The sequence below is a fragment of the Sinocyclocheilus grahami genome, unplaced genomic scaffold, assembly GCF_001515645.1.
Source record: "Sinocyclocheilus grahami isolate Dianchi unplaced genomic scaffold, SAMN03320097.WGS_v1.1 scaffold131.1, whole genome shotgun sequence".
In the NCBI taxonomy this organism is placed as follows: Eukaryota; Metazoa; Chordata; class Actinopteri; order Cypriniformes; family Cyprinidae; genus Sinocyclocheilus; species Sinocyclocheilus grahami.
The window spans coordinates 2,042,477-2,056,607 of record NW_015505310.1 but is presented as its reverse complement, the minus strand read 5'-3'; the positions used below and the strand labels follow the sequence as shown (position 1 = coordinate 2,056,607).

At 38.8% G+C, this 14,131-nt stretch overlaps 1 protein-coding gene across 3 annotated transcripts in view; it reads right to left on the bottom strand.

The window, feature by feature from the left end:
• Positions 1 to 2,537: 2,537 nt before the first annotated feature.
• bcl6aa (BCL6A transcription repressor a) overlaps positions 2,538 to 14,131 on the bottom strand; it is a 28,179-nt gene continuing 16,585 nt past the window's right edge. Inside the window, exons 2-10 of one of the 3 annotated variants that reach the window (XM_016279548.1) lie at positions 10,246 to 10,338; positions 5,400 to 5,571; positions 5,079 to 5,300; positions 3,986 to 4,954; positions 3,509 to 3,693; positions 3,256 to 3,423; positions 3,040 to 3,170; positions 2,826 to 2,963; positions 2,538 to 2,732 (exon numbers count right to left, since the gene is read on the bottom strand). In XM_016279548.1, the coding sequence (XP_016135034.1) occupies positions 2,589 to 2,732; positions 2,826 to 2,963; positions 3,040 to 3,170; positions 3,256 to 3,423; positions 3,509 to 3,693; positions 3,986 to 4,954; positions 5,079 to 5,300; positions 5,400 to 5,571; positions 10,246 to 10,338 (2,222 nt within the window). In that variant the 3' untranslated portion in view covers positions 2,538 to 2,588. Of the gene's footprint in view, positions 2,733 to 2,825; positions 2,964 to 3,039; positions 3,171 to 3,255; positions 3,424 to 3,508; positions 3,694 to 3,985; positions 4,955 to 5,078; positions 5,301 to 5,399; positions 5,572 to 8,553; positions 8,609 to 10,245; positions 10,704 to 14,131 lie in introns of those variants that run through there. The other 2 variants (XM_016279547.1, XM_016279549.1) reach the window with 2 other exon arrangements.

Below are 14,131 nucleotides of genomic sequence, written 5' to 3'. Positions count from 1 at the left end.
TGTAGTCTCTCTGGCTCCTGCCTCCATCGTCATCTCCCTGGACTCTGTTAGCCGTTCTCCGCCGAAACCTCCACTTGTCTGCTCTGCCTACAAGCCCTTTGCCTTCCCCTGTCACCATCTCACATCCACTGCTTTGTCCCCCTCCGCCCCTCCCTCTGTTTCTACGGTGCGAGGACGCACCTTCCGGGAAGGGGGAGTAATGTAACACCCCTGTGGACTTTGTTGTGGTTTCTTCCCATTGTGTTGGTTTAGCCCGTCTAATTATTAGTTAATCACCTCATTGTGCTCACCTGTCTGTCCCTCGTTAACTGCCCTTTATCTGTTCCTGTCTCTTGTGTTCTAGTTGGTCGGTTATTGTGAATGTTACCCTGTGTGTGTGTGTGTCTCATCTACCCGAATCTGCCTTTGTTGTCTCTACATTAAATATCCTTATTTGAATCCTTGTCATCCTGCCTGCCTCCACACACCGTGACCGTGACAGTTTCATTGTTGTCAGCATTACGTCTGAGTATGATTCAGTGGGCCATATAACACTTAATTATCAAGAAATTACTTACCTTTTGCAGTTTTGGTTTAACATACTTGCCTTAACCTTACACCAGATTTTTTTTTATTTAGTAACTTTCAGGAGGGTGTACTCATTTTTGCAACACATTTTATCACTTTGATAAGAAATGTTTTTCTTATTTTCTTGAATAATTTTAACATTCTTCTTTGGTAACTGATCAAGCAGACTTGCTGGAATATTATATCTTTAAAAACCATAACATGTCTAATAAGCAAAGAGTAATTGCTTAATTTAAGTTTCAGAGGGGGTGTACTCATTTAAGCTGTGTGTGTGTGTGTATATATATAATATGCACCCAGGCATAAGGCCTCCCCACCTCCCACATGTCCGAAAACTTGCAAGTGCTTTGGTGGAAGTGTGGAGAAACATCTCACAGCAAGAATTGGTAAATCTGGTTCACTCCATGAGGATGAGATGCACTGTAGTACTTAAAGCTGCACAAGATATTAACAGCGACCTTTGTTCAGGGACTCGTCATTCCATTTCTGCTTGTCTAATGCCTGTGTGAATCTTGTTCCATTTGTCTCAGTTGTTTAAATCATTGTTAAAACATTTAAACAAGAAATTAGCTGGAAATAAAATCAGTTGAATGCGAGAGGGTATTTATTTTTTGCTGCTGAGTTTAGAATCAAGAGGCTTTACACAAATGTTAGACATAGAAATCCAATACTTTTATTTTACATTCATACATCTATATTTTACAGTAAGATTAATGCATTTTTTTTATTTAAAAAAGCCCAATCCCAAAACATGTCCTGAAGATGTATAGCTCACACAATGAGTTGCATTTTTTCTTTAAGTGTGTGAAAAGCATTTATAAAGCATACATGCACGCACACACTCAGTCGCACTGTCCTTCTGTCACAAAAACATTCTCACATGTTTACACACTCAAAAAGGGGAAAAAGGACACGTGTTGCCCTTCAGTTGTACCTTAGTAGAGCTGGGCTGAATGAAAAGAAATTCAGACACCATCGAGAAAGGCACCTTGAGTACACAGTGTATACACAGACAAAAAGAAGAAAAAAGACGATAGTATAACCTTTTACGTAGCTTCTAGAACGACAACAAAACTGTAAACCTTCACTTGCCAAAAGAAATAAAAAGTCACGTTTCTATACACATACATCTGAAGCAAAATATCTCCTTGGTCATAATATAGCAGTACCTTTTCTTTTTTTTATTATTATTATTATTATAATTATTATTACTTTTGAATGCATATGTTACCATGTAATTCCAGATCGGCTCTGCCAGCAGAGAGCAATCTTGATGTAAAGTAATTACACTTTGTCACAATATTTATGCAGTTGCCTACATAGTGAAAGTTTATCAGTGGCAACCCACCTCATGCATGTTTTCCATTTGAGAGAGCAGCCATTATTCTCAAAAGTACACAACAAAAACCAAGTAAGATATTCAATGCTATAGTCACAGTTAGGAGTTCCTCTTACAAGACAGAGGCCGTTCCAACATAGTGTAACCTGTACATTTATATATATATATATATATATATATATATATATATATATATATATATATATATATATATATATATATATATATATATATATATATAAAAATCTATAGACACACAATTCTTTGCTTTGCTGGAAATGTGTTTGACTTAAAATATTCCGACCTCAATCAAAATCCCCAATACCTTCAGAAAAGTTTTTTTTTCTCGTTAGAAAATACTGTATTTTCAAAAACCGGATTTAAATGTTTTACATTCCATCCTTCTTCCAACAAAATAAAGCTTTTTTAGTAACTCAAAAATGTAAAAACACTCCCAACATTAATATATATATATATGTAAATATAAACAATAAAGTGACTACAAGAGACCATATTGTGGTTCTATGTTCAAATGTAGAGGAAACCCGTTTAGACTGGCATTTTCTTGCCAGTTTTTTTTTTTCTTTCTTGTCCGATTAACACAGTGTGGCACTAAAATTTAGAATGATTGTACAAGTCAGGTCATATAATGCCATGGTCAGGTCTGCCCCTAAGTGCCTTCTCAGCATGCCTTCGTTAAGTCGGTCGGTAGGTCTGTCGAGGACATGCGATACTGGATCTTGGTATTGGTGATTGCGCCGTGCTTCTGCCGCAGGTGTAACCGCAGCTGACTCTTGTGGCGAAAATGCAAGTTGCATTTCTCACACTGAAAAGCAAATGCGAGAACAGCGTTTAGGGTGAGAATTAACACTTTTGCACTTTACAGATACAGTTATGCTATCACTCTGTATGTGCTTACATGATAGGGCTTTTCTCCCGTGTGTATTCGCAGGTGACTTTTCAGCGTCTGCAGATGGCGGAAACGAGTGCCACAGATTTCGCATGGATATGGCTTCTCTCCGGTATGAATCAGAACGTGAGCCCGAAGGTGAGCAACCTGTGCAAAGAGGTCATGTTAGTCTTACAAATGTCTTTTTCTATATCTGTGCAATTGACTAACTCGAAGCACTCACCTGCACAAATCTAGCGCCACATGTCTCGCACTTGTATGGCTTTTCTCCTGAGTGAATTCGTGTGTGGGTTTTGAGGTTAGCTGGTCTGTTGAACTGAGCGCCGCAGATATTGCATCTATACGGTTTCTCTCCTGCAGCACAAATGAAAGGAGGTAAAGCAAAACATCGACCGTTGCAGCCAAAATGACATTTGTAGCAGCGGCTGTTTATTTTTACCGGTGTGAACTGTTTTGTGACTGGCAAGGTTTCCCTTGTAGCGGAATGCTGCTTGGCAACGGTCACATTTGTATGGCTTGTCGCTGTGGACCTGAAGCATGTGCCGTTTCAAGGCTTCCTCCTCTGCAAACTTGGAGTCGCATTCATTACAAAAGTATGTTCCATTTTCTGTGAGGCAAAGGAGAAATGGTTTTAGGTTGGTTTTGGAAGATGCAAACAGGTTTTTAGGAAACTATTTGGAAAAGTATCTCACCACAGCTGGAATCGGAGTACTCCGAGTGCATCTCAGACATCTCCTCGGCCAGACGCGAGGCGGATGTGTTGGGACAGACGTCAGAGTGCTGTGGAGACTGGGAGCCACAGGACGAGCATTTTAAATGGCTCATATAGAGAGAAGAGTGGCTGTCGCTGTTCCTCTGCGATCCCTCCAGAGTTCTGTTTAGGAAAACAGCACATTTTAGGTTTTTTTTAGAATATTGAATGAATTTCACACATTCCTGCTAAGAGGTAAATCCTCTGTGTGCTTTAAGAGGATTGGAATGGATAAAGAAAAATTCAATCTGGCTTTGTGGAGGTGGTGGGTGGAGAACCGTTCCACAAAATACTGAAAAACCTGCAATTCTGAACTTCATTGCGTTAGGAAACAAGATCTTCTAATCAGTTTCTGTACACAGAGGATGACACCTTTTCGGCTGTTTAAGAGAGTCAGATTTCTTTCGGAAAAACTCACCTGTTGACGATGTTGTTGAGGCGACTGGCCTGAGGCACGGTGAATTCCTCGCCTTGCTCGCTGATCTTTGTTGTCGCCTTTGAGTCGGGATGTTCAGAATCAACGTGGTGAAGAAAAGCAGACAAGCCCGGCCTCTGCGGGGAGTGCATTCCAGGGTCACGAGGACTGGTCTCCTCCTCCTTGGAGCTCTGATTGAGAACAATGAATTTGTATTTCTTCCAGTTACGAGCTTTAGGGTCTTGAGTACCTTGAGAGGTTGGAGGTTGCGAGGACTGCGCGAGGGCAGCATTTTTGCTACTGCTCGATTCCGTTGGGGAATTGGGCTGGCAGTCTGATTTGAGGGGGCTCTGAGGACTGCTCATCAAGGTTTTGCGTCCATTAGAGGATATGCCCATGGAGTAGTGTTGGTGGCTCAAATGCTCCTCTGCCAGGGAACTTTGCTCTTTCCCAGTCTCCCTCTGCTGCTGCTCCTGGGCCAGGCTGGTGAAGCCGTGCTTTCTGGAGCTCATCCCAATCGAATGGACCACTCCCTCCAAGGTCTCCCGCTTCATTTCCTCATCCCTTCCCAGCTCTCTCGAGTATGAACTGGCATGGCAAGCGGTTGAGCTCCCGCCGGTAGCGCTACGGGTGAAATCGGCCAGCACGGAGTTGTTGCCATCAGCCGGCGAGCAGTGTTTGTGATGGATGATGCCTCCCTTTGAGAAGTCTGAGAATGTGTTTTTGGTATCTGTCAGCTTGCAAAGAGGAAAGGGAAAACCTTGCATGGGATACTGGCTGTAAAGGTACGAGCTGTTAGGACCATTGACCCCGTTAAACATGCAGACACCATAGGGTCTCCCATCTCTGAAAGTCGCTGCCCGTCCAGGAACATTTTCCAGTATCTCATGGGGTCTGTAACTGTGAACGTCTTGAGGTAAAAGCAGGGGACTGACCAGAAAGTCCTCTCTGGGAAGTTTGATGGAGGAGTCACTGCATGGAAATATTGAGCAAATTAAAAACATCTGCTTTCTGCCATTTCAAGTATAGCACTTTCAACTTAGCATGTTGTATAATTAAGGACTTAGGTGAAATTTATGAACCCAGGAAAACATACCTGGACTTTATGAATCTGTGGCAGGTGTCAACAACGTGGTCCATCTGTAAATAGATGGCTGTGTTCATGATGGCCATGATGAGGCTCTCCTTCAGTGTGAGACGTGAAGTGTACATGAACTCCAGAAGGATTGCGAAACCCTCTGGGTCGACCTTCGGGTCCAGACTGATAGCGTTCAGGTTACATTTGTGTGAATCGGTAAAGATTGAGTAGAAGAGCCCACTGTGGAGAAATTATGATTTTAGTATGCTTTTTGGGGTCACAAATTAACATATTTCCACTACAAGAAAGCATGCAACAAATCCAAATAGTCTTCCGCACCTGCATGCCATAAGGACCGTTTTGTGTGCTCGAAACTGTTGTCTGTTGACCAGAATCGTGACATCTGTAAGGATATCTCTGCTACGCATTCGGTTCAGGTTGAGCAGAACATCACTTGCATGACGCGTGAATTGGATGCAGCTGTCGGCTGCACAAGCCATTTTTTCGAGATCTGTTAGGAAACAAAGTGAACCGTGAATGATGTAATCGGTGCTCACTGAACAACTTGCGCTAAAATCAGAAAAGTTGGGTATTATTCTTACATCACAGAAATTTTTGAAGCTCATATTAGCGGTTTAAAAACTTCAGGGAAAAAAAGGCAATGCTGTTATTCTTGGCTTTTTTTTAAGCAGGTATGTCAAAACATCTATTAAGAATATAGTTTTAATCCTGTTATGCATCAAAAATTTGTCAATGTGTACCTCCTCTGCTTTTCTTTTGACAAAGGAACACAAAAGGAGAGGTTATGGAGAATGACAGCCTCGGTTGCCATTCACTTTTATTGCAACTTTTTTTTTGGGATACAATACATGTGCATAGTGACTGAGGCTGTCATTCTGCCTGACATCTCCTTTTATGTTCCACTGAAGAAAGAAAATCATTAGGGTTTGGAACAACACGAGGGTGAGTAAATGATGACAGACTTATCATTTATGGGTGAACTATCCCTTTAATCTGAAAATCAATTACATGTAGCCTATAGTTCTCAAAGATGCCGCCAAATGTCCCTCTCTCTCCGGTAGGTGGCGTCAAATGATGCAAATATTTAGTTAGAGAACTGACGTCCATCCACGTGCAGTTCTGTCAGGTCTGAGAATCATTTTTCTTCCCACCTAAAATGATCTTTTATCTGACAGCATTATCCTTCAAGTTCACAGGTGTAATGAACTTTTAGGCACTTTGCGAGGGTAGTCACAGAAAAGGTATATTCATCTTAATATGTAGGCTATACCAAGTTCACTGAAATGTGCATTTACACAGTTCTTGCCTTCTGAAGAAAATTGCTGCTTTCCCTGCGATTTTAACGTCTTTACGTGTGAAGAATAAACTAGAATGAGTCATGGGAAAATGTCGTTAGGCTGTTTATTGCAGTACTGCGGACCGATACACTTCACTATTGAGGAATGAGTGTAATAACAGACTAAATGTAATAGTCAACCAACGCACCCCAAGAATTATGTTAATACTGTAGAAGAGTTTATGTCTTTAATAGATTAATTTTGTGACAACACATTTTCTACTTTCCAAAGTTCAGATAATGAACGATTCACCACAGACGGTTCTCCCAGTCACATCTGGCGCCTTGACACAAATATACTTTCACTGGACGCCTTTAAATAGTTAGGCGAACATTTCTCACATGTTGGACATTCAGTATTAGAGATTCTGTTTCCATTTGAGCCTCCATAACATCAATATCCCCGGCCGCGCGCTGTCATTGTGCCAAAGCAGCTTAATCAGCCTATGGCTCTTGTAATGCTCTTCTTGTGTGAGGAGGCAAACGCTCAGATGACCGGGATTTTAACCACTGGACAAACAAATAAAAATCACACACACTCAGAAACCCACCATAACACCTGAATACACCAGCTCTTCAGAACCCCTCTGAAAATGTTTTCTCCTGACCCGAATAACTTTTGTAGCCACTCTGATTTCATGTTCTGAACAGCTAGTTTTATTCCGTCGATTCTTTAAGAGATCTAAAGTTTTACGTCCACGAGATGTCACCCAGAGACCGTTTTGACGCAAACCGACACCGACAACACCTGCAACTCGCATATCAAGTCATATTTGGCATTTCGCCGGCATTTGGCGATCTTAAATCACTATAACCGTAAAACAACGTCAACTTCTCACGAACACAGAAAAGTATCATATGGCAGAGCACACGCGCTCTCTGTTGAGCTCTTATTTGTCTCGCATTCTTGCTCTCAGTTTCCATCTTATTAAGCGTTAAAGCTTATTTAACACTTTTACCCTATGTAACTGAACGCCATGAAATGTGCTCACTCCAGGAATAGAGCCCGATCCACAACACGCAAACAGCGGACAGAGATTTACGAGCCACTCGCTCAGTGCCAAGCAGCACTTTAATAATACACATTTTTTAAAATTAAAAAAAATATATATTTTTTTTTTTATCTATGTCTGTTCATCCATATATACATCTTTATAATATGCTGCATTTCTGGCGAGAACTTACAATTTTTTACAAAATGAAACACTCAACACACTGGCGACAAATAACAAACAGCTATATATACATACACACACACACACATTTAAAATGAAAACACGAGTACTGAGAAACTTGTGCAGGTCTGCTGCGCTCGTGCTGTTACAAGTGACAGCTACCGCAGAACGGTACAAACTTTTCTATTGCAACTCTACTGCCAAACACTGCCCGATTTTGCTGAAATACTATCAAATGTAACCCTTCATGAAATTTGACCAAAAAAAACAATAATGACAATATCAATGGTGTCTCTGCGCTATAAAATAAAATAAAAAGAAATGACAAACACGCTCAACGACTGTACAAACAAATCCGAAACCATCTCTAAGCTTGGGATGTGATTTATACCAGCATTTACGCACTGAAAACACAATGTGCACGGCTTCTGGCACAGGACAACAAAACCAAAACGTCTAGAGAAAGAGTGAGAGAGAGTGCAAACTCCGCTTTCCGAGCGAACTCCGGGGTTTAAAGCATGACCTGAGATAAATGCCTCGGTTAACGCTTCTATCTTTGAATTTGACCACGCACTACACAGTCTCTGGTTTAGAATCGTAACCCCCATGTGCTATTTAGTCAACTTTGAAAGCTGTCTTGTTCGGGGGGAGAAAAAAACGCGCACCGCGTCTGAATTTCCACTCCTCTGCTGCCTGCACATACTATTTACAACCAACCCCACGATCCCGCAGTGAGGACTGAAGGAGCAGTGTGATTCATGCAGGACGACCTAAACTGTCACAAGTATTTCCACTAAGACAGACCCACCACATAAACACTCTGCTCTAAAAACTGTCCGCAAAAACACCTACAATTCAGCCGAGATCAACATTTAACCATAAAATCCAATAAAACAGCCTAATGGACATGTGTGAGTAATGGCAACAGCGCGCCAGAGGAAAAGAATGTAAAAAAAATCACCTGGTAGTGCTTTCCTAGAAACTCCTTGCATCACCACTTCTAAGAACCCCAGTTCTAAGAATCAGGAGAGCTCAATTCTCGGAATTTGAGCTGGCGACCATACCATTTTTAGAGGACAGGGGAGTGTGATAGTTTGCCTCGAGTTTGTATTTCTTCACTTATTGTCAATATTTTATTCCCACACTGTTACACTTTAATAATTAGCCACAATGTTTTTGAAGTCGATGTTTAAAATGTCAGTTAAAGCATCGAATTAGCGTTATGATCGAGAAGAATCGTTGCATTCAGTGTTTGATTCCTCCTTCCTCATGGACGCGTCCAGACCGAGACGGTCACGTGGCCAGAGAAAGTGGCTTACGTACGTTGTCTCTTTAGCCCAGCCTCAAAATACTCAGAACTAATTTGCTATTCCATGACATAAGCAAAGTGTCCATTCGTTGCATTTCCCTGTATTAAACCCACGGCCATAACCTAGTCTATACAGAACATATCTGGAGCGCTTATTCACACGGACACATTTTGTTTATTTATTGTGTTTTTCTTTTTTCAGTGATATTTTTTCCCCCCTAGCATGTTATCTCTTCAGTGCCGTGGACCTGCTGGCCAGTGTGCATAAGGGTTTGTTTGACCGGGATTATATATACGAACACTGAGACATTGTGCTTGAATACTGGCTTTATTTCACATCTGGAATGTCGTGATTTGTTTTGCTCTGGACGTTTTTACATCTCAGGCCTGTTTGCAGCACAGCAGCACAGGGAGTAGATTTTGACATTATGTTCTTTCATGCTGGTGTGTCAGGGATGCAGTTAACTACTGCTGTCTCTGAATGTAAACTAGACTTTTAAAGAGGCTACACATAGTTTACATTAGAGTCATGATGAAGATTGCTTGTAAAATGGATACTGTGGAAAAACGATCAAAATGAACTGCGCAGAACAAGTTTTATACTATTAAAAGACTTTTCTTGCTCCACATCGATTTTGCCTTTTACAAAAGGTGTTTATAATAATCATATGACACATTTGTTACTTGCTCTTGCGTATTGTATATAGTTTAAAAAAATTCCTGTAGATACATAATGACAATGATAATAAAATAGTTTTTATTTATGTCAAGTCTGTGATTTGCTTTTTCTCTAAGTTCTTATGTGGCATATATGTATGTGTGGGCATTTATCTATTGAGACGTGAATACATAAGCAGAAAATATGAGCTTAATATTCATAGTATAGAGGGAGGAAGAACTCGCTTTTTTATTTTGACACATTTTCAATGTGTCAATCACTTTTACTTCTGTACTGTAAAGCTAACCGTTACTGGACAGCTCTGACCTACATATGCTAGTTTTTACATCACCTGTTTTAAGTTTGAGCAGTCAAAAGAATTATCATCAGTATAGTTGCATGTTTTATTTTTATTTAGCAGTTCTACCTTTATAGTAGTTTCTTTTTAGTTCTTCAAGGAAAACATTAAGGGGAACTGCAACAAGTACATTTTAATATATGCAACAAATAGAAGTTTTGTAGTGTGTAACAAAATACTGTTGAAGAACGGATGACTGGAATTAAAAATCAAGACACTTGGCGAAATCACTGGATCTTTTTAATCTCCATTACTTTATTCACTTCAGATTTACTCAGCCAGGTTTGAAACAACGACTGCTGAGTGATTCGCTTTCTGACTTGCTCACCTGGATAACTTCGTTTGTGGCTCCAGTTGGGGGGAACTGGTCCGTCCTCCCTTGAGCCGTTTATACCCTGACACAGAAGGAGCATCTGTTGGGCTGTGGTGGAAAAAAAAGGAAGAATTTCAGTGTGCATGTTTTCCCCCCTAACAGATTCATTGCTTTTGGCTGGGTTTAGTTGGTGCCTCTGTACTTTTTGCAGCCTCAATATTCTGCTGATTAATTTGTCGTCATAAATGACAGATTAAGGCTTATTGATTCTGATGCCATGAATACCAAAAGACACATTATGTTCATATATAATGTCATCACGTACTGGACCTTAATTTGTTTTCAGTTTCATTGATACACTTTGTCTGTTTATGACCTAATTGAGTGTTGTTTAAATAGGCCCACATCCGTATATGCCCTTTATCTTTCAACAAAGAATTTCACACTTAGAAATGCATGCATCAGGGCAGAAAATATATTATACATATTTAATAAAAATGTCTTGGCAGAAAACATGATTAACAACTGTACTTAAAGGGGTTTTCTTTTTCTGCATGTGTGAAGAGAGTTTGGTATTTTTATAAACAAATCAGAATGTAAAGTGAAGAAGATCAGGGCCCGTATGTATAAAGTATAGTCTTTAAGCTTTGACTTAAGTGTCAAAAAAATTCTTAGTAAAAAGTTGGACTTTTCTAAGAGTAGGAGACTTTAAAGATGCTAAAAGCAACTTTCAGTCAAGTCTAAGACACTCGGAGACACTTAAGTGTTGTGAACTAAGGACTATAATGATGTCAACACAAAATGGCTGACCTCAACCTCTGAATCAGCCAATAGTGAGCCTGCTCATGTAAAGTCACAGCAGCACAACACCAGTCATTTAATGTAACGACAATAAAATCATTTAATTAAGACACTGAAATATTTTAATATTTAAATGTATTTTTAAATGCTTTGCATTGTGCAAAATTATCACACATAATTACTGATGCTTCGTTTTCTATTGGTATGTCTCCTCGTTTACAGTTGGAGCAATGATGTGAACATGAGTTCCATCAATGGCTCCAACAACTCTATGAAAGCCCACAATCCTCATAAAAGTGACTTGTTTTTGCAATATGGTTTGGTGGTCAGTTGGAAAGTCAATAAACTGCCATATAGTAGTGGCCAAAAGTGATGTCCGGCCTAGGAAATTTGACATCTTCACCCTTAATTAAAAAAAAAAAAACTAAAACATATCGCATAGCCAGTTGTTTTATTTGTGATGATAATGCAATGAAATGTTAATAGCTTATGTTGTAGTCAGTGTGCTATTGTTGCCAATTTAGTGATTTTGTCACTCGATTTAGTGACTTCCTCATTTCTTTAGACTTTTTTTCAAAAGCCTATAGCAACAAAACCAATTTCTTGGACAAACCTTATCTACATTCCGAGACTCTCCCATGACGTCATAAAGGCGAGTTCACTGATCTATATAAATATAAATATAAAGCAGTGAACCCACCTTTATGAGGTCATCGAGCAACATTAATATAAGTGACCAGATAATTGAAAGCATAGGCAACACTGGTCAGTGTTTTTTTGTCCTTTATATTTTAATGGTTTAAGTGAAATGTGGGGTCATAAAAAAAAAAACACTTTTGGCCACTGTTGTGTTTGGTGGGGTTAGTGCCACAATTTGTAAGACCTTGCTTACGGTGTCATCACCGGTGCGTTGCTGCATTTTTCCAATTTTCCAGCCAAAAAAAAAATGTACTACTATAATTTCTGCAGTTAGAGCATTGACTTGTTGAGTGGAAGAGGTTATTAAATTTCTTTGTCAGTTACAAAAAAAAAAGACTTTTTGGTCTTGACAATCAAGTTTGTATCATTTTATCAACTCCATATCATCATATAACTCCAATATGTCATATCTTCGTTGGAAAGTGTTTGTCTCCTCTTTGCTGCCATCTTGTTACTCCTAACTAGGTTAGGAAACCTCTTCAGCTCTCTTAAATAATTTAAGAGCTGAGACCTAGTCTTAACACTTAGGAACCTTTATGAATCACTCTTATTCTTTTAACTCCTAGTTAACTCTTATTCTTTTAACTCCTACTCCTACTTAGAATACTCTTCTAAGTCTAGGAATAAGAGTAAAATTAAGTCATTCTTAAAATTTTGACACACTTATGACTAAAATTTTACTCTGAGCGGCTTTATACATACTGCCCCAAGTTTGTATTTATCATTTTTCCTACTGTTCATCTATGTCTCAGTCTTTTTGGGTTTCAATAGTGTCTTGATTTCTGCTTTGCATAATGCTAATGCAATCATATGATGTAATTATATGTATTGTGAGGGGAATATATATATATATATATATATATATATATTGTAAATCTGCTGGATAGCAACAGTGTCAGCATTGCACTGTTTGGGTACAACATCAACAGAAAAAAAAAAAAATCAAAAACACTCCTGAACTCTTGTGACACCATAGTGTGACTCAAAAGAAAAAAATCTCACAAAGTAGTGAGATGGAGATCAAATCCAGAAAGTGAAGAAGTGACAGAACCTGACATATAGTTTTCCTTTCTGACTCTTGGAGTTTTGTTTCAAAACAAGGTCTATCAAAAGGTTGTGACTTGAAACTACTTTAAATCTTCACCTAATATGCATAAGTAATGTAACAAATATGTAATAGCTAAATGTACCCCTCTAAATAAAGTTGAAATGTGTTCATATCATATTTAATGTACTTTTACACTTGCAGCATGTAAATGCTATCTTTCACATATCCAGTAGTATTCAAGGTATCTTGCAAGAATCTGTAATCTTTACTAAAAATAAATCTTTACCTCATAATTGCACTGAAAGAAATGTGCCGCTATTGTTGAAGTGTACACGGCAGGAAAACGTGTGCCAAAATAGTTTGCCTCTGTGCTACCTCGGCTAGTTGTACCCCGGATTGTGTGGGCTGATTTTTTAGAACAGAGGTGGAACAGACATGCAAGATGGAACGCCTCTATACTTTCTTGTGAAGATCATGCCTAGGTAGTCATAATAGAAGCATAAAGCGACAGCATGAATATTTTTGACCTTCTCATGACAGCCCACAATGTAGAATTTAATTTCAACAACAACCCACATAAAATGCATTTAGTGTTGTGAAGAGGCAGAAGTCATTTACTTTCCTCAGTTTAACACTGATTGACCTACTTTGTTATTTTGGCCTGAGGAGAAAATTTAATCAACGTAATAAATTGATTTTTCTGACCCACTAATATATTTTCCCAGCTTTGATTCAAGTGTGTTAGTTTAGAGAACATCTAATTGTTGTAGATGGAACAGGACAGCTTAAGACAAACTCGTCTTGATGGATTTCTGTCTGACCTAATGCTGTTCTCACATGAGGTCAAATTTAGCAGAAGCGGATGTCAAGCACTTAAAGGTACAGCATATCTCAGTATATACCGTCCATGAGGACTTGTTTAAAACACGTTTAAAATTCTTATATAATATAAAAACTCTGAATTCATGCTGGTTTCAGATAGGTGTAACCATACCGTGAATACATGTAAGCGCACATCTTATTTAAAATTTTACAGTTTGCTTTTTGTTTTTGTTTTGTTTCATTTTTGCACATATCATAACTTTAAAGATTTTAGGGAGTCACACCCCATGACATTTTAAGGCATGAACCTTCCTTGCCTTGTCCTTAGAAAGTCAAATTGTCTGATAAATTAACACGCTCTTTTCACGCACCACATGACTTTGCTTTGTTGGATGAGTTTTTCATATAATAATTAGCATTGAAGCAGTTTAGTCAAGATTTGATTTATATATATATATATATATATATATATATATATATATATATATATATATATATAGACTTTATTTTTTTTTTTGATTAGACCAAACT